Below are 17,558 nucleotides of genomic sequence, written 5' to 3' on the forward strand. Positions count from 1 at the left end.
CTTCAAGATTATATAGATTCTGCAGATCAAATTGCTCTACTAGACAACCCATCGGACCCTACCTTTCGGTAACCACACATGGCCGCTCTCTCTCTCTGTCAAGCGGGCCCCACGGGGACAGTCTCTCCCCTCCCGTCCCCATGTCCACGTGAACCCTAAATAAAAAAGGCAACCGGAACTGTTCTGCACAGCATTGCCATATCAGAGTGCTCTCTGTCTCTCTTCGTCTCAAAAAAAGAGTGCTCTCTCTCGCTCGCTCGTTAGGCCTTGTTGCACGCCCAATTGCCGCAAAGGCACAAAATCTCTTGTTCCAGGGGCAGGATCTCTTTTCGAAAACCAACCAGTAAACAACTCCTCTCGGTTGTCTCTTTAACCGAAGAGGAGAGGAGCGAGAGGGAGGCGGGGGAGTACAGAGTAGCATGAGGCTCGCGACACCTCCATTGCCGTTTCTGTGCTCTTCCATCTTGGTCTTTCTGCTGCTGACCTTGTGCTCGTCGTCGGCCAATGGGAGGGCCGCGCCTTCTTCTCCGGGTCCGTCGCCTGTCGCCAAGCACATTCACGCCGCCGCCGCCAATGGGACAGCCTCGTTCTCTTCGGCGGTGCCGGCGCCGCCTCCCGTTGGTAGGTGACTGGTGATGAGGGACCAGATGGTCCACGAGTTTCTGGTTTATTATGAGTTTCGTGTGTCCTTGCTGAATCTTGCCTCAATTTTGGGGGAGAAACATTTTTTTTAAAAAAAAAGAATCATGCGGAGTTCTCCTGTGCACAGAAGCCGTTGTGTCTTCTGAAATGGCCGAAAGAAAGAACTTTTGGTATCTGCGTAGTTTTGTTCGGAAATTTGAACAAAGAATTCTGCTTTAGTGCGTGTTGTAGCCTCCAAGAAACGCTGCGTTTTGGGATCTTGCATTCGGTTCAAATCTGAGGTAATGTTCTTGCGGAAATTATGCTACAAGTTTAATTGTCATCAAACCTGTTCTTCCGTTTGAGTTGAAAATTGAAGTCGTGTGTCCGGATCACCTTCTGAGTTCAGCGCCGTTTCAAAAAAAAAAAAAAAAACCCTGATATTTTCAACAAGCAGTAAATGTTCATGTTCCCGAGTCAGTAGATGCACTTCCTAAATTGCCTTCTGAGCTGCCTGTTGTCTCTGCAGTGATTATAGTGGAGAGGCGGCACCATTTCCACCGTGAGCTCGTCATCGCCTCCGTCCTCGCCTCCATCGCCATCGTCGCGATCATCCTCTCCACGCTCTATGCGTGGGTCCTGTGGCGGCGATCTCGCCGCCTGCCCGGCGGCAAGGGCGCCAGGAGCTCAGGTTTTGCTCAACTCTCTTGACTGTCTCAGCTGGTTCTTGACTGATTTCTTCAGTTGTTCATGGACTGACCAAGTCACCCAGTCGCCTACATTGCAGACACTGCAAGGGGAATCATGCTAACGCCGATCTTGACCAAATTCAACTCACTGAAGACGAGCAGGAAAGGGCTTGTGGCGATGATCGACTACCCGTCGCTGGAGGCGTCGACAGGGAAGTTCAGTGAGAGCAATGTGCTCGGTGTTGGCGGGTTTGGTTGCGTCTACAAGGCGGTGTTCGACGGGGGAGTTACCGCGGCGGTGAAGAGGCTGGAAGGCGGTGGGCCGGAGTGCGAGAAGGAATTCGAGGTGATAATTCTTGTCCATTGCCTCCAGTGATGAGGGGTTCTTGTGTTCTTGTCCTGATTGTTTCGGTTGTGGTTGCTGGCAGAATGAGCTGGATTTGCTTGGCAAGATTCGGCACCCCAACATAGTGTCCCTTCTGGGCTTCTGTGTGAACGAGGGGAATCACTACATTGTTTATGAGCTGATGGAGAAGGGATCCCTGGAAACACAGCTGCACGGTATTGTCCCTTCCCTATGATTGGCCTTGTTGCTTATGGATGCAGTTCTTTCTTGAGATCTTCATATTTGGAGCTTTTGATGTGTGTCCTTTCGTTGTCTCCAGGGCCTTCGCATGGATCAGCTCTGAGCTGGCACATCCGGATGAAGATTGCGCTCGACATGGCGAGGTTCTTATGATCTTATCCCTGCACTTTTCTTCGCACTGAATGAATGAGTGATGATTTTTCAATTGAAGTGCTGCTGATTGGTTGGTTATAACATGCATTGGTAAATTAATACTGGGCAGGGGATTGGAGTATCTTCATGAGCACTGCAGTCCACCGGTGATCCATAGGGATCTGAAGTCATCTAACATACTTTTAGATTCAGAATTCAATGCTAAGGTTCACTTCCCTTTTTCTTTGAGGTCAACTTATTATTCATCTCGACTGTAGCTCACACTGTTGGAAATCAGTACAAATTGTGAAAGTTCACATTTTTTGCTCACATGTGCAGATTTCAGATTTTGGTCTTGCAGTGACCAGTGGGAATCTTGACAAGGGAAGTATGAAGCTTTCTGGGACCTTGGGTTATGTGGCTCCTGAATACTTGTTAGATGGTATGGACTCCTTTTCTTCTCAACTTCCACTCACAGTTGTAGATAGAACGTAATTTTCAACAGCAAAATTCTACTTCAATTATGTGACCATATAGAAATGGTGTCAATTTCAGGGAAGCTGACTGAGAAGAGCGATGTATACGCATTTGGAGTAGTGCTTCTTGAGCTGCTAATGGGAAGGAAGCCTGTTGAGAAGATGAGTCAAAATCAGTGTCAATCAATTGTGACATGGGTATGGTGTACAATTTACATTGAACTTAGCGAATATTCGATTAAGTTAAGATAACCTAGTAATAGCTCGGTTGGTAGAGCCTCCAGTTGAAGACCGTCCACTCAAGTGATCACAGGTCATGTGAGTAACTCCCTAAAGGTTTCAATACTCCCTTCTCTTAAGGGGGCATTTGCTTTTTTTGCCACCGGTGACCTCCGGTGGCATCCTATTTGTCACTCTGCCCCACATGCATAGACTCAAGGCGGTCTGCATGTCATCCTCAGCAGCAATTGCCACTTCCTCAGGGTGACAACTGAGCAATTATCCCTCTCTTAAGATAAAGCTAGGGGACGTCTTCTCTCTGTGGTCGAGGTTTTTTTTTCCGATTAAGTCAAACTGCTCAATTTTGGATGTTCAGTAACAAACTACTGTCATGTCCAGTAACGAACTATTGTCATCACTCATTGTCATGCAATTTGCGTGGCATACTTTGACTTTATCGTGGCAAATAGAAAATATTGCCTTTCACCATCAATACTAATATTTAAGAGCTCACATTGCAATATCTCTGCATGATAATAGTTTACATGCTGAAAATCACATACAGGCCATGCCCCAGCTGACTGACAGATCGAAACTTCCCAACATTGTTGACCCAGTGATCAGGGACACGATGGATCCAAAGCACTTGTACCAAGTACTGTTATGGTCACCTGTTAATGTTCTTTATTTCAGATATATTTATCTTTCCAACTATTTTGATTGGCTATTCTGTAACTCTACAGGTTGCGGCTGTGGCTGTTCTATGCGTGCAATCAGAACCGAGTTACAGACCGCTGATAACCGATGTTCTCCACTCTCTTGTTCCTCTAGTGCCCGTGGAGCTTGGAGGGACACTACGGGTTGCAGAGCCACCGTCCCCAAACTAAAACCATTCTCCTCGTTGAGATGCGACCGGTTGGAGCAGAGCAACTTGGGCTGCTGAACTTGGGTTGCTGTTTATCGTGTAACTTATCGCCGTAGCTGCGTGTTTGAGGATGACAGTTCCAACCTGCTTCTTGTTGGTTGGATTGCGAGAGAATCTTGGTTTGGAAAAGAGTTGTCTCCTACTATCCTATATATTTGCTTGTACAAGGATGTGAAAGAAACAACACTTCCTTTTCTTTAGAACTTAGGGTCCTTCTGTACAGATCGAAGTTTATCCAAACACTGTAACTCAAAAAGCATTTGATGAAGTAGTGCTTTGGGCTCCACATGAGTACCAGAGCACTTTGGTTTGCTGCATTATGTTGCATGTTATCGTACTTCGATGGAACTGAAATGTGTTTAGGTTATTTAGTCCGTATTTTTCTCGCTACAGCCGTTTCATGTTCCGAATCAACTTGTATATATTTTAGCTCAACTCCATGTTTCAATAATAAGTTCCTTGACACAAAAGTTTTGTTCTGTTGTTTGTTGTCTGTTCTCCGTGGAGCACATCTTTTGAACAGGTAATAGCCTAATAGGCAAGAGAAAGGCGTCGGTTATTGAAATATGATAATAATTGTACCACCAGAAGCTGTTCATATTTGGTACAAAAGAATCATGCGTCATTATTTTAAACCGTGGGCAAAATGGATCAACAACCATGAGTTGCCAGGGATAGCTCATGAATCATGAGGCAGTTAGAGCGTGAACTTATTTATTGACCTTGTTTGATACTTTGTTAGCCTTTTTGTAGTTGAAATGTTGACAATGTTATCTCAACAAGAACAACATTACCGCCTTGTGCCGAAGGTAGGACGTCACGGGCGGCCATGGTGGTGAGTAACATCAAACCTGTCAACCTCAAATAATGTGTTTGATTCAAGGTCCATACATTTAAATTGGCTTGCTACTCTGAAATCTCTCTACCTGAAGTCTCTCTCTCTATGATGAGCTTAAACTCTACATGAAATGCTTAGCCTGCCATCTTAACATTGTCATCTCTCTAACGCTCGTGACATGCTTTCCATGACAATGATTTGATTTGATCAATCATTCAGAAATACTTGTGATGCCAGGCCCCACCGGGAAATCAACAACTCATGCTAATAACTCTTTGACGCTGCATTCAGTGGTGGGCTCAGTATTTTGAACTTAGGTGTATATACTATATTATATATAACTAATTTTATTCCTATTACCATAAATATTAAATAACAACAATATCCAAAGTAAAGATTGCTCATAATAATAATAATATCTAAGGTAATATAAAGGAACTAAAAAAATTAAATTACAATACAACTTTACGGTTCTTCTTTTGAAACGTGAATATGATAGTATCATCCTCAACTTGTAAAAAGAAGTCCCGCTCAATAAATATGACCAAACAAATCATTCATGTATTGGCTTTCTATTTTATTTCTTAGCTTATTTTCACATAAGTCATCGAAAAAACACCCTCTCAACATTAGTTACCGCTACATGAAAAATTAACACCAACTTAAAAAGCTGATAAACAACTTCAAAAGTGCCACTCTTCTTAGTTTCAAAAAGCTTAATAGAAATATCAGCTTCATGAACTGTTATAAATTGCATCATCACTATCATCCACTTAAGCCGCTTCATTCTCTTCAGCCGCTTCATGAACTGCATCATCACTGTCATTATTTTCAATAATTCGATGTGCCGCTTCATTCTCTTCGGCCGCGCTGGGCGTGGGCTTGGCCATTTGATTTGCGCTGTTGGAGTGTTGGGCTCGCTGGTTCGGTGTCAGAGGCGAGGGGTCACAGGCTGACTGTTGGAGCTTGGAGCTTGGACCGACTACCAGAGGTCACCGTCCGACTATATATACAATTTTTTTTATATAAAATTTTGGGTGACCCTTAATGACCTCTGGTTGCATCTCATTGAAGCCCTGGCCGGCAATTGGATCAAAGATGCTGGACATTAGATTTGTTTTCCCTGATGATAGAGATATGGCATCTGCTTCATCCATTCAATTGGACAATAACTCCACATGCATGGTCCTGCCAGACCCATGGATTGGATTTCTTTCACAGCAGATCGGTACGGTACCGGTGCAGCATAGGGTTGATTGGAAGTTTGGAACTCGCTGCTGCTGCTGCCTGTACTTGCACTTCAAGTCGAAAGTTTTTCAGGTACATGCTTGCTTCATGCCTGACTGTACTTGGTCCTTTCTTAATGAACTCAGCTTATCTACAGCTGCGTCTTCGGGTGCAGAGCCAGGGATTCGTATACCATCATATTAAAGCTGATCTAAGATCTATAAGCTCGATCTTCTTTGCTAACTACTACTGTTGCATATGATATATGCTGAACTGACAATGAAGTGCTGGCTGTTACCAGTTGAGCATTGCATTGCAATCAGCACACGAGACAAAGTTGTAGCCATGGGCTTGAGATCGTGGTGACGAGTTCTCGATAGAGTAGAGTAGGTAACAGGTTGCTGTGGTGCCAGAAACGAAGGGCTTCTCTTCACTGGCATTGGCTGAAGAGGAATGCAGGAGGAGATGGAGAGCAGCGACTTGGGCACGAGCCAGTTAGGGACGAACCCCGCGACGTGCCAACAGTGGCCATCGACCAGGTCATGATATCCGGTGCAACTACCCACATCAATGTGCAATGCCTTTTTTTAATTTATTTTTGGCAGTCTTTAGGCTGGCCACATTTTCTTCTCGTTTTACTCGTTGTCGAGTTTTTTTATTTTATGAAGATAGTTCGATGGAAGTAGGCAAGATGTTCATCTGACTTTCTCGCAGTTTTTAAAAGTCGGAGAAAGTAGAGGAGATTGATCAGGTAAAGGAATACCCAAGGTGTCGGTCTTCCTCTTTCAGTACCACCCTTTTCTCGTAAATATTGTCCTTGTGATGTGCTCCCTTAAATGTGGGCATTTTTCTAAACGTATATAAAGTCCAAATAACACAACTACATATCTACTATCTAGCATAGTCCATGTCGGATATTATAGATCGATTGTATTGAACAGGATTCTACTAAAAACCTATATACGTTGAGAAACTTACATTATATATATATAAAGATATAATTGGTGTTTAGAAAGGAGTATGTGCATCTTAAAAATATATATTTCAGTTATAACAGTATCAACTATGGTTTAAACTGAGTATGTACTGAGAGTATAGACTAGTTTTCATCCCTTCATCCAAATTCTTGTGCTGTTCTGTTCTGTTTTCCCCCCTTTTTTTTGAGAGAGATCTGTTGACTACCGAATTTCCTATCTCGGCCCAAAGATATTTTAGTGCTCAAAAGGCTGAAACAAATACCAAATCACATGGCTGAATCTATAGTTCCAACAATAATGGGCCGCTAGGCTCCGGAATGGGCCTCCAAGTAAAGTGATGGACTGCATTAGCAGTAACCTTAAAATTATTCTGCTCTGCAACAAACATGTCCATCGAATCCTATAACGTCTCCAAAGCGAGTAGAATTAACATAGAAAAAATCATTATACCCTGGCTCGCTTAAGTTGCAAAAGAAAAACAAAGTACCCTGGCTAGCTAATTGAAAAGCAGATCTTAGAACTAAATCTGAACTTAACTGGTTAGTGAAGGTGGTTGTATCTTCTGCCCATCAGTGATAAGTACTAGGTCTGTTCTTTGTGTCTCATAAATGTGAATTTTTTTTTTATATCCGTTTACAGTAAGACGTATGGAGTGATTTCGTTAGTCTTCAAGTCGTCATCTTTGATTTTCAGTAGATATTATGTGAGTATATATGGTGGTGTGAGTATATGTATGTGTTTATAAGTTGTTCATGTTTTTTTAGCAAAATTTGAAAAGCAGGTCCAGATCGATAGCGTGGGCTGCAAGCTGCTCGTAGCATGCTTCGATGTGATCGATCTCGCTGGGTGTAAACACGATCTCGTAACGTAACGATGTATCTGCAATCAGAAGCCAAAACGATCCTGATTGATCACGATCAGACGGTGTAGTTGTGTTGGATGGTGTCGATGTCCAGACCCTTGAGCTTCACCACGACGCTTGGCCTGCTCGGCGATCTCGGAGAGCTCGATGAAGTCGTTGCTGTTGTCGTTGTTGAAGAGCCCCGACGCCTCCAGCTGCGGCAGGCCGTGCAGCGAGCGCTGCGCGATCACCCACTGCGCCCTCCCGCTTGCTCTTCCCGTAGTCCAGCTCGTTCGCGAACGCCGTCTTGTTGTCGAACACGTTGTTCCACTGCTTTCCGCTGAGGAAGTAGCGGATGGCGAACTTTGAACACGTCCAGCGGGAAGAAGGTGAGTAGGTGACGATGCTGAAGAGCCAGATCTCGGCGCCCCAGCCGATGCCCTTGATCCGCGCGAACGGCCAGTGCGCGTACACTGCGATCAGCGTCGCCACCAGCTGCGCGGCCAGAAGGCGGCCACGAGCAGCAGGCCCGGGCGCTCCACGAAGAACCAGCTCCTCGCGCGGGTGGCGAAGATTAGTGCCTCACTGATGATGCTCACCTGGAGGTAAACCACCGCCACCAGCTCCTAAGTGCTCTCCCCGATCGGGTGCACCCCGAACGTGCTCTGCATTGCATTGCCGAGAGAGAGAGAGAGAGAGAGAGAGAGAGAGAGAGAGAGAGAGAGAGAGAGAGAGAGAGAGAGAGAGATAGAAGTGTCCACCATGCATGCCGTAGAAGAAGAGTGTAAATGTGACCGTGAAGAAGGCGGTGTCACGGACGGCCCAAAAGAAGAGGACGGTGGCGAGGGCTTGGTAAGTGCCGAGGACGATGCCGGTGGCGAAGATCTCCTGGAGGCGCCAGGCGTCGGGCATGGGGGACGGCTTCACGCGGTCCTTGGAGATGGTCATGATGGTGCCGTCGTTGAGCACGGCGATGATGAGCACCATGAAGGGCGCGAAGACGAACCGCCAGATGAGCGCCAGGAGGAGGAAGCCCAGCACCACCCGGATGGTGATGGACACCGCGTACGCGTAGATGGTGTAGTTCTACATCCGCTGGAAGTTGGCGCGGCTCGTCAGCATCGCGCTGATGATCACGCTCTGCCCCGGCTCTGTCAGCACGATGTCTGACACGCCGCGCGCTGCCCCCGTCGCGTCCGCCACCGCGATCCCGATGCCCGCCTTCTTCAGCGCCGGCGCGTCGTTCACGCCGTCGCACGTCATCCCGCAGATGTGCTTCCGCACCTGCAGCCGCCGCGCGATCTCGTACTTGTGTTCCGGGAAGGGAACACGCCGGCGAACCCATCCACCTTCTCTAACAGCTCGTCCACGGGGCCCGCCCGTGTCGCCGTCCTTGAGCAGGGAGCTGGACGGGTGCATGCTCGTGCCCATGCCGAGCCGGCGCCTGGTTTCCTTGCCGATGGCAAGCTGGTCTTCGGTGATCATCTTGACGTTCACGCCGAGGTTAAGCGCGCGGCGGATGGTCTCGGCGCTGTCATGCCTGGGCGGGCCGAACAGCGGGAGCACGCCCAGGAACTGCACGGACTGCCCAGCGCGTCCTTGTTACACTCGGGGACCCTCTGCCGCGCCACCGCAAGCGACCGAAGCCCGCGGTCCGCGAACTTGGCGATGATGGCGTGCACCCGCCGGCTCACGTCCTCCCGGGGCCGGCACAGGCATAAATGAACTGGAGTGATGCACACAATCATCAATAAAGTGGAGTGATACCAAACTACATCTTATCTCTGTGTGATGTTCATTTAAATTTTTATTTGATTACTACACGGTAAAGTGATTATTACAACGATAAATATATTTCTTACATTTTTTCTACCCTTAACTCCGGACTGTGGTGGTACAGATGATGAATATAGTTAGTACAGATAATGATTACACATTCCAAGCATCGAATACAATCATTAGCATTAGGCCCCACGCCCCCACATAATGTGTTTTACATGTCTATGCCAGATGTACTTTTCCTCGTATGACTCTCACTACACAAATGGTATAAGGAAATATTCAGCGTAGAACAACTGCAAACCATAAAAAAAATGTTAATCAAGTTAAACATAGGCACATATACAAAGTATAACAGGTCGACAGAAAACATATTTTAAAAGCGGACAAAAAGCATATTGTATAAATAACTAGCAATTTACGCACCTTCCAAATGAACATGTAAAATGATGTGATACATGCCTTATTCGCAATATCAGATTGCCGTGCTCTCTGCCAAAGTGCAAAAGCAAGAAGGCCATGGCCTAACACCTGGATAGTTAAAACAGCAGCAAAAATTTCATGATATTTATAGATTGATGAAAATGAAATGACTCGCGTTATATATATATATATATATATATATTGAAAAAAGGACTTCAAGAAATCACTCACAGTGACAATCTTTTGATATAGGCTTGCAGATGATGCTCCTGCCAAAATGGCAGCCCCATATGCTGTCAATAGTATGTTTATGCAGAGCCAATACACCTGAATTATGAAAAACTAAGATTAATTTTGCATCTTTTGTAATTGTAGATCTGTTGTTTTCATTGGTTGAACGGAGCTGTTCTTACTCTTTGTTGGCCCAAGCGCACACTCAACGACTGGATGCCGAAATCTCTGTCTCCATCGACATCAGGAATATCCTGAAAATCCAGAACATAAAGATAAATGACCCATCATGTTGCAGGACATGAATGTAAAATTGTAACCTCGTACAAACAACCACCACCAATGCATATTTACCTTGAATAGTGCTATTACCCCAGAGAAACAACACATGAAAAATGTCGCAAAGACTACAGACTTTGTGGGTGCCAAGGGTCTCTTCAGAACATGATGCTGTGAAAAGAACCATCAAACACTAACCAAACAAATAATAAGCATCTGTTTTGCAGTGAAGATGTGAAAAGTATTAAAAACCTGCATGTGTGTAAAGAAGGCTAACTGAACCAATATAGCTCTCACAAAAAGTATGCATAATGCAGCGAGAAAGGCGTGCCGTTTCCACCGGAGTAATGGAACCTGAAAAAAGAGCAAGATGGATCCAATAGTAAGCAATGAGATATAGATGAATCATGGGACCTTGCTTGTAATTTACAGAAGAAAGTATGAACTACTTACATCAATAGAGTATGCAGTTCCAAGAAGGAAGCTGACAAGCAAAGCAAACATCAACGGAGCAGATTTGGATCGTATTCCGATGCTAATGCTCTGACAAATGGATTTTTTTTAAAAGGTATACAACATGAAATATATCTTACACATACTAGAATGGATGGTTCTTCTATCTTTGTGTTCAACCTATAACGTACCATTATTAAGAATGTCACTACTAACAATACTCCAGTTGCCACTGAAACCTCTCCAGATGCCAATGGGAGAGTTGGCTTATTGACCTTCAAAAGAAGGATAAGTTTGTCAGAATAATACAAGCAATAATATTACAGATTTAGAACGTGATGCAAATTCAGGCAAAATTACCTTATCAATCTCAATGTCAAATAGCTGATTCAGCCCTACGACATAAATGTTCATACATAAAGCGGAGGCTAAAGCCTGCATAGAAGAAGTGTCAAAGTGAAATGGTATATGTGCCCAGAGCACAACATTCATAAGAGTATAATACCTCAAGAAATCCCCATAGAACTGTCACACTAAAATCATCCAGGCTTTTCATTGGCAGGAGAGACACTGAAGTAATGCCTATTATCTGAAACATTGCCAGATATAAGAAAAAAAAGGGAAAACATGGAGACTTATATGCACAAACTCTTGCAACATGGAATTCAATCAGAGATGCTAGAGCTCACAGTGCCAAAGATTGTGTGGGGTCGACAAAACCGGTAGAAAGCACCCAACTTCTCTGTAACTTCGATTCCAACTGCCTTAAACTGCTCGACATTGAAATTATGTTGATTATGACTAGCTGCACGGCATGTCACCTTGAGGACTGAAGAATGTCCGCAGCACTGCCTCCCTGTGGTTCTCGTAGAACTAGTAGCATGTAAAATTGCATTTAGTATTTATGCACATGAGTTTTGAATGGCGGCGCTGATTGGAATCAAAACGATAACAAGTAGTAAGATGCTAACAAACCCTATATTAAGACATATCACTTGACTTTGCCAGTGGCCTGCTGAAGCTTCTACGCACAATTGACCTGCAGTTTGTAGAGTGAAAGAATGTTTAGCATGCTAGGTCATATATCCTCGCTAACAATTTGGAGACTAATATATTCGATAAACTAGTTTGGGTTAGGGATTACATTGTTACTAGAAACTCCAATTTGAAACGACACACATTCCAGTTTTGTTAAAAACTCTGTGGTTGTCTCTTGGTATGTGCTGATTAGGGCTGTCCAATAGGTAGATAGGTAAATCAGAATACTTGACCATAGTTACAGGTCTAAATATCTACATTTTGTATCTAGCATTATGTTATTTACCATCTTGTGCATTAACATATTTAATTTTTTTACTTCATCATATGGCAAATTTATTAGTATTACTCTAATTTAGGATTTTATTGGTCCTGTTCCCTGCAAAATTTTTTCATGGGAATAGGGGGAAAATTGACCCCCATGACTGAACGGCAACGGGAGTGGATAAACACCACCCCTTGGTCCGTGACTGCGAATCTAGTACGAGAGCTGCTAGGGGTGCTGTAAATTTGATAACTCTCAATCAGACACCTGAGGAGATCAGTTGATCGCAGGAGACTGAGCTTAGAACAGATATCCGTGGATCTAAGATAGTATAACTTAATTAAATAACTAGTTATTTTGATTTATTTAAAATAACTAGTTAATCAATTTGAACTAAAATAGATCTGCGGATCGCTTCATGCTCATCCTACACGAAACTGAAGCCCCGATTTCTTACACCCGATTTTGCGCCGTACTTCTGTTCTGTCGATCTCCCAAATGACGAAACGTACGTACCTGCCGATGAGGATTCCCTTGCTCCCAACCGAGCCCTATTTCTCGGTCCACACGAATCTGAATCACAACGTAGAACCATGGCGCATTAGTTCCTACATCGTACTGAAATTCTCAAATCATTTCGAAAGCATGCAAGAAGACACGCATGGATCATCAAACGTACGGTTGCCTGAAAACAGCGGTCGCGCGTGCGCCCGCTGCAAGGCCCCCGCCGCCGCCGCGCGCATGGTAGCCGCCGCCGCCGCCGTCGACCTCTGCAGACGAATGACAGGAATAAACACAGGACGGAGGGGAGGAGGAGGCAGGGTTTGGAGGATTTGCAGGAGGATCGATCGGCAGGAGGAGGAGTAGCAGCAGTGGGCGGGGTTTTGTGGAAGGCGGCGCTGCCGACCGGTGTTAATGAGTGCACACACGGTGTGCAACGGGACGCGGTTGCGGCTCGATGCTGCTACTGCCCACAGTGAGATGAAGCCACGAGCCCGGTGACGTCGCGGTTCGTGCGCATGCTCGTCTCGTGTTGCATACTTGCATGCGACGCAACCAGGGTGTCACAAGCGTCGGCGGGACTCGCCAAATCTCATAAGAATTTCGATGAAAGGTCTAGTAGAGTTTTTTTTAGCACATAGCGCCGGGATGCTAATCCCGCACCAGCGCCGGCCGGGCCTTACGAACTAAAGTGGGCCGCACTCGCCCAAGCGGGTTCGGCTTGTCGTTTCGGTGGCCCACGCGATGCGATCTCGCTACGTTATCTCTCCTCGCCGTCCGCTCGCGGTCTATCTGATCTGCAAAGCCGAAGCGGAAGCGAGGGACCGATACAGAGACGCAGCGGAAGCCATTCAGCGGCTTAGCTAAGCCATGGCCGTGCCCCTCGCGCGCCTCTCGCTCCCGCGCTCCCCGTCCCTCGCCGTCTCCGCAGGCGCCAAGAACCGCCCCGCCGCCAGCCTCACCTTCCCCGCCAAATCCTTCTTCGGCGCGCCGCTGGCCGCCACCGCCGTCTCCGTCGCGTCGCCGCTCCCGCGCAATCCTGCCAACTCCAGCCCGCTCGCGGTCGTCGCGGCGGGGAAGAAAGGGTACAAGATGAAGACCCACAAGGTTTCCTTGCTTTCTTGCTAGCTCCTTGGTTCCTGTGAGTCCTTGGTTCGCTTTGTTTGCTGTTTTTTGTTGATTCGGTCCCTCCTATGTCTGCTGCGAAGGCCTCGGCGAAGCGGTTCCGGGTGACGGGGCGGGGCAAGATCGTGCGGCGGTGCGCCGGGAAGCAGCACCTGCTCGGGAAGAAGAACACCAAGCGCAAGAAGAGGCTCTCCAAGATGGTATGCTTCTGTCACTCGCTCACTCCCCCTGCTATCCCACAGTAGCGCCGCTCAAATTTTGTTCAGTTGCGTAATCTTATATCCGCTTTATTTGTAAAAGGAAGTTATAGGGTGATCATTATCCTTGAATTGGATGCTAATGTGGGTTGTTGATGTGATTAGCAGTTTATGCACTCGTACTGTGATTGGTTTTCCAGTTCACTGTGGTCGTGTTGTTGGAAAGGTGAAATACAAGGTGACAATGTGCGTTTGCTAATGTGTATTGGAATGCAATAATAATCTGAAGTGCTTCATCTGTGACTTTCCTAGCACGGATTGAGCTCGTGCCCGGTGTCTCCTTTGGTGGCTGAACCTGTTCGGGATCGCCATATGTACTCTCAGTTATGTGGGCAAATAGAGGACATAAGAAGCTCCTGGCTATATTTGAATGTGTCGAGTTCATGAGCTATTGTTATTGGTTTTTATAACGTGCTGCTGCTGAAAAGAAGCATTTTTTCCCCATGCACATGTGCTGACTTACCATTGGCATATTTGAATTATTAAATAAGAAACATTCCATATTTTGACCTGGAGAGATTTCTGTAAATCAATCAATAATAAAATGAATTTGCGATTTGATACATCAAGAAAGTGCCACTCATGAACCTTTTTTGTAATATTAGAAAGACAGGAGGAGGAGGTTAAAGAGGTTATTGAAACTGCTACTGCTACTACTAATTTACTCCATTATTAATGGACTAGACAATCTATTCTGGGAGTAGTGCCCGTGATTGTTGTGTGCAAATGTACGAAGCATGTAAGTAGTTGTCTTAGGACTAGGGCTGCTGCAGAATTTGGTGATGTCATCCCTATGAATTCATGATTTTCACCACTAGCCTGCACTTTAGTCAGTGAGTGCTTGTTTTCTTAGGTGAAATGGGACTCGTTTTATAGAGGTGCAATTTTTTTTCAAGATTAGGTTCAGTCTTCCCAATCCTTCACCCTTAGATCCTAACAGTTCATCGTACTGCCTCATACGCTCTTGGCTCCGGTGTTGGGCAATGTAGCACCTGGGGAGTAACCTGATTTTTCTATCCTTTTTTGGGCCAAAGAATAAAAATAACATCTGTCCCTACAGTTGCAGTGTCATTTTTAATGTATTTTTGAGAGTGTGCCAATTCCACTAGAAGTCTGAACCTTCCATTTTTGCTGCAACACCAAAATTTACTTGTCATCTAAGAGGACACTGCTATGTTTCTTGCAGGTCCAAGTTAACAAGAGCGATTACGACAATGTGACGGGCGCACTGCCCTACCTCAAAGTGAACAGGAAAGCAGATTGATATCTCCTTGGTCTTCAAAAATCGTTCTGTTTCAGTTCACCATTTTGTAATTTTACGTATCTTCCTCTGTATTTCCTTATTGAATACCACGGCCCTAATTCATTTCAAGCAAGCATAAAGAACTTTATGAGCACAGCTTGTTTCGGGAGCTACTTGGTTGCAAATCTGTGAAAAGAGGAGTGTACTTGAGCCATAATAATCTTAATGAACGCAGCTTGTTTCGGGAGCTAAAACTTTTGGCGTCCTGTCTTCAAACTGAAGCTGAAGGTGGTTTCATTTTCATTGGCTGCCTAGTTCATTTTCATTGCTGTCTTAGAATGGGAACCAAGCAGAATAAGCAATGCAGTTTCAGAAACAGAATCTTAGAATGAAACCTTTAATTCATGATTCATGCAAGACTGTTCAGGTTTTACAGCTTCTGATGCTCATTGACATAACTTATTGACTTTTCACCGTATGTTATCTTGACGAATTGATCAGCCTGTGTAAGAAGGAAATCTCCTTTTTCTTTTCTTTTTTCGATGGATCCAAATATTTGTTTTCCTTGACTGTGACAGCAATGGCACCTTCTCAGGGAGATACTTGTGCTATGTCCTGATGGTACTGATCTATCAATCCCTGTATGATTTCAACTTCTTGTCTCCTTGTTCTAAACCCAGTCTGGATCATCTTTTGTTGCAGATCTGAAGTCCTGATGAGCTCCTGATTGTCACAATAAGCAACCGGGCATCAGTAAATCTCAAAAATATTGTAAAGGACTACTGTTTTTTTCCCTGCACTTCTGTTGCTTACCCTTCTCTGTGACAAGGGCAACGATGCTGGATGAGATGTTTTTGAGCACCCTGTTTGCAATACGACGTAAAATCATTATGGCGTACTACATCACATATTTTATCTGAAATACTGAAGCCATCACGAGGGATGATCAGACAGTGAAAAGGATTTGTCAGATAGACCTACCCGTCTTGACTCCACGGATCTCGCATTCCATTGGAGAAGATGATGTTGCTCCCAAACCTCTTGAGCACCTTATCAATTTTCTGCAGCAACAAATTGTGCAATGGAGCACTAGATGAGCACTCAGAAAACACCAACCTCCACTGACGGTTCATGACCGCAAACACTGAAACTCTGAAACAAAACTTACAAATCCACCATATTCAGTAGAGATCCAATGCGGTCTCGGCCGAACTCCCCAGCTCGCAAAGCAGTTCTCGGACCTGTCATCGTAACTGAAGGTGTATGATGGGAACATGCTCTCGTTCGAGATCGACATCGGCATCATCATCTTTGTGCAAGCCCGCATATGAGTTGTTCCACGCTTTCAGCGAATACAAGGCATAACACATCTCAATGTTTGTCACTAGAATTATACTGCTTGTTTTTCAGGTTCTACCTGCCATTGCTAGCCACTGAGGCCATGAGTGTCATCTCCAACCTCCATTTGGAAGCATGTCTGGTTTCCTGTGTAATTGTAGTACAGGTTTGCCGTTGCGAAAGCCTTGCTCAGTATGTCGGCGCTTGCGGGGAATCCGTCGATGATCTTGCACATCTGGAGAAGTTTTTATGAGAAATTACATGTTTAGTAGAACAGAGGTACGAAATCTGAATGAACCTGCAGGCACAGTGACAAGGAGAACAGTAAATATTCAAATTCCAAATGCCCCAATCACAAGCTCTAGGAGGACACTCAAGCATGAGGCAACATAACAACAGACGAAGACATATGGAAACTTGAGGCTAGGCTAATTGAACTGTCTTTTCATAAAGGTAAGCAATTCTCGGTAGATCATCTCATGCTACTGTTTCAGAGTTTTCACCCCCCACAAAAATACTGTAGCAAGTAGAAGAAGGTGTTAGCGACTGAGTCTCTGCATGCTGCCTTGTAACGGCCAGACACGCTCCACAACTTGTCTCGCACACCATGCCGCGGCGCTCGCCTCGCCCCGCACGCCCACGCGCTGCGCTCGCTCGCTATGCCGAGATTGTAGGATAGCCAATCGAGCCAATGGCTCCCTTGTACGTGTATAAATTCATACACCTGAGGTCAATACAAATCGTGGTTGATTGCTCTCCTTCTTTCATGGTATCAGTTACCAGCGAAAGTTTTCCTGAATCCTTTTGCCACAGCTTCCGCAGCCGCCGCATCCATGGTGCCCTCCTCAAACCATTCCGACTCCTCTCTCGATTCCGACCTCAATGCCCCTGTGCCCGCCGCCGCCGCTGTTCTCCAGACAGTCAACATCCGCTCCCATGTTCCCGTGACGCTCGATCTCGACGACGTCAACTATTCCCAGTGGCGGTGCTTCTTCGACTCCGTCCTTGGCAAGTTCGGGCTCACGACGCATGTCCGTTCGCCCACCCCGGCTACGGCGAGTGGCAGCTGACCGATCCCTGCATCGTCAACTGGAT

The 17,558-nt window shown here is 45.6% G+C and overlaps 3 protein-coding genes and 1 pseudogene across 4 annotated transcripts; 2 read left to right on the forward strand and 2 right to left on the reverse strand.

Moving 5' to 3' along the window:
- The first annotated feature begins 202 nt into the window (after positions 1-202).
- LOC133927118 (probable receptor-like protein kinase At1g80640) lies at positions 203-4,055 on the forward strand. Of its 2 annotated transcripts, none has more exons than XM_062373423.1 (10): positions 203-621; positions 1,151-1,312; positions 1,394-1,656; positions 1,739-1,871; positions 1,976-2,039; positions 2,159-2,255; positions 2,368-2,470; positions 2,584-2,702; positions 3,289-3,378; positions 3,467-4,055. In XM_062373423.1, exons 1-10 carry the CDS (start codon positions 420-422, stop codon positions 3,608-3,610), a joined length of 1,377 nt encoding a protein of 458 aa, XP_062229407.1. In that variant the 5' UTR covers positions 203-419; the 3' UTR covers positions 3,611-4,055. The 2 variants fall into 2 exon arrangements, with proteins under 2 accessions (XP_062229407.1, XP_062229408.1); XM_062373424.1 differs by having other exon boundaries at positions 1,409-1,656.
- On the reverse strand, positions 3,613-9,279 carry LOC133927757 (plasma membrane ATPase 4-like; annotated as a pseudogene).
- Positions 9,280-9,340: 61 nt separating this feature from the next.
- Positions 9,341-12,988, reverse strand: LOC133927119 (homogentisate geranylgeranyltransferase, chloroplastic-like). The gene is made up of 14 exons (XM_062373426.1): positions 12,679-12,988; positions 12,516-12,572; positions 11,672-11,735; positions 11,386-11,569; positions 11,202-11,285; positions 11,057-11,131; positions 10,888-10,971; positions 10,697-10,786; positions 10,496-10,597; positions 10,319-10,414; positions 10,147-10,218; positions 9,965-10,060; positions 9,737-9,841; positions 9,341-9,606 (listed from the first exon to the last, which is right to left on the reverse strand). The coding sequence occupies exons 1-14, from the start codon at positions 12,740-12,742 to the stop codon at positions 9,568-9,570; spliced, it is 1,212 nt and encodes a 403-aa protein (XP_062229410.1). The 5' UTR covers positions 12,743-12,988; the 3' UTR covers positions 9,341-9,567.
- Positions 12,989-13,277: 289 nt separating this feature from the next.
- Positions 13,278-15,279, forward strand: LOC133927120 (large ribosomal subunit protein bL35c-like). The gene is made up of 3 exons (XM_062373427.1): positions 13,278-13,607; positions 13,709-13,825; positions 15,069-15,279. Exons 1-3 carry the CDS (start codon positions 13,371-13,373, stop codon positions 15,144-15,146), a joined length of 432 nt encoding a protein of 143 aa, XP_062229411.1. The 5' UTR covers positions 13,278-13,370; the 3' UTR covers positions 15,147-15,279.
- Positions 15,280-17,558: the final 2,279 nt, after the last annotated feature.

The sequence above is a fragment of the Phragmites australis genome, chromosome 8 (assembly GCF_958298935.1).
Source record: "Phragmites australis chromosome 8, lpPhrAust1.1, whole genome shotgun sequence".
Lineage (NCBI taxonomy): Eukaryota > Viridiplantae > Streptophyta > Magnoliopsida > Poales > Poaceae > Phragmites > Phragmites australis.

What these genes read in the sequence shown, in the direction of transcription:
- LOC133927118 (XM_062373423.1), top strand. Translation starts at nt 420, where the DNA reads ATGAGGCTCGCGACACCTCCATTGCCGTTTCTGTGCTCTTCCATCTTG. An exon ending in GCCGGCGCCGCCTCCCGTTG is followed by an intron (nt 622 to 1,150) that starts GTAGGTGACTGG and finishes TTGTCTCTGCAG; the next exon opens with TGATTATAGTGGAGAGGCGG. An exon ending in ATTGCGCTCGACATGGCGAG is followed by an intron (nt 2,040 to 2,158) that starts GTTCTTATGATC and finishes AATACTGGGCAG; the next exon opens with GGGATTGGAGTATCTTCATG.
- LOC133927119 (XM_062373426.1), bottom strand. Translation starts at nt 12,742, where the DNA reads ATGCGCGCGGCGGCGGCGGGGGCCTTGCAGCGGGCGCACGCGCGACCG. An exon ending in CCTTCTTTACACACATGCAG is followed by an intron (nt 10,415 to 10,495) that starts GTTTTTAATACT and finishes TTCTTTTCACAG; the next exon opens with CATCATGTTCTGAAGAGACC. An exon ending in TGCGCTTGGGCCAACAAAGA is followed by an intron (nt 10,061 to 10,146) that starts GTAAGAACAGCT and finishes TTCATAATTCAG; the next exon opens with GTGTATTGGCTCTGCATAAA.
- LOC133927120 (XM_062373427.1), top strand. Translation starts at nt 13,371, where the DNA reads ATGGCCGTGCCCCTCGCGCGCCTCTCGCTCCCGCGCTCCCCGTCCCTC. An exon ending in ACAAGATGAAGACCCACAAG is followed by an intron (nt 13,608 to 13,708) that starts GTTTCCTTGCTT and finishes TCTGCTGCGAAG; the next exon opens with GCCTCGGCGAAGCGGTTCCG. An exon ending in AGAAGAGGCTCTCCAAGATG is followed by an intron (nt 13,826 to 15,068) that starts GTATGCTTCTGT and finishes TGTTTCTTGCAG; the next exon opens with GTCCAAGTTAACAAGAGCGA.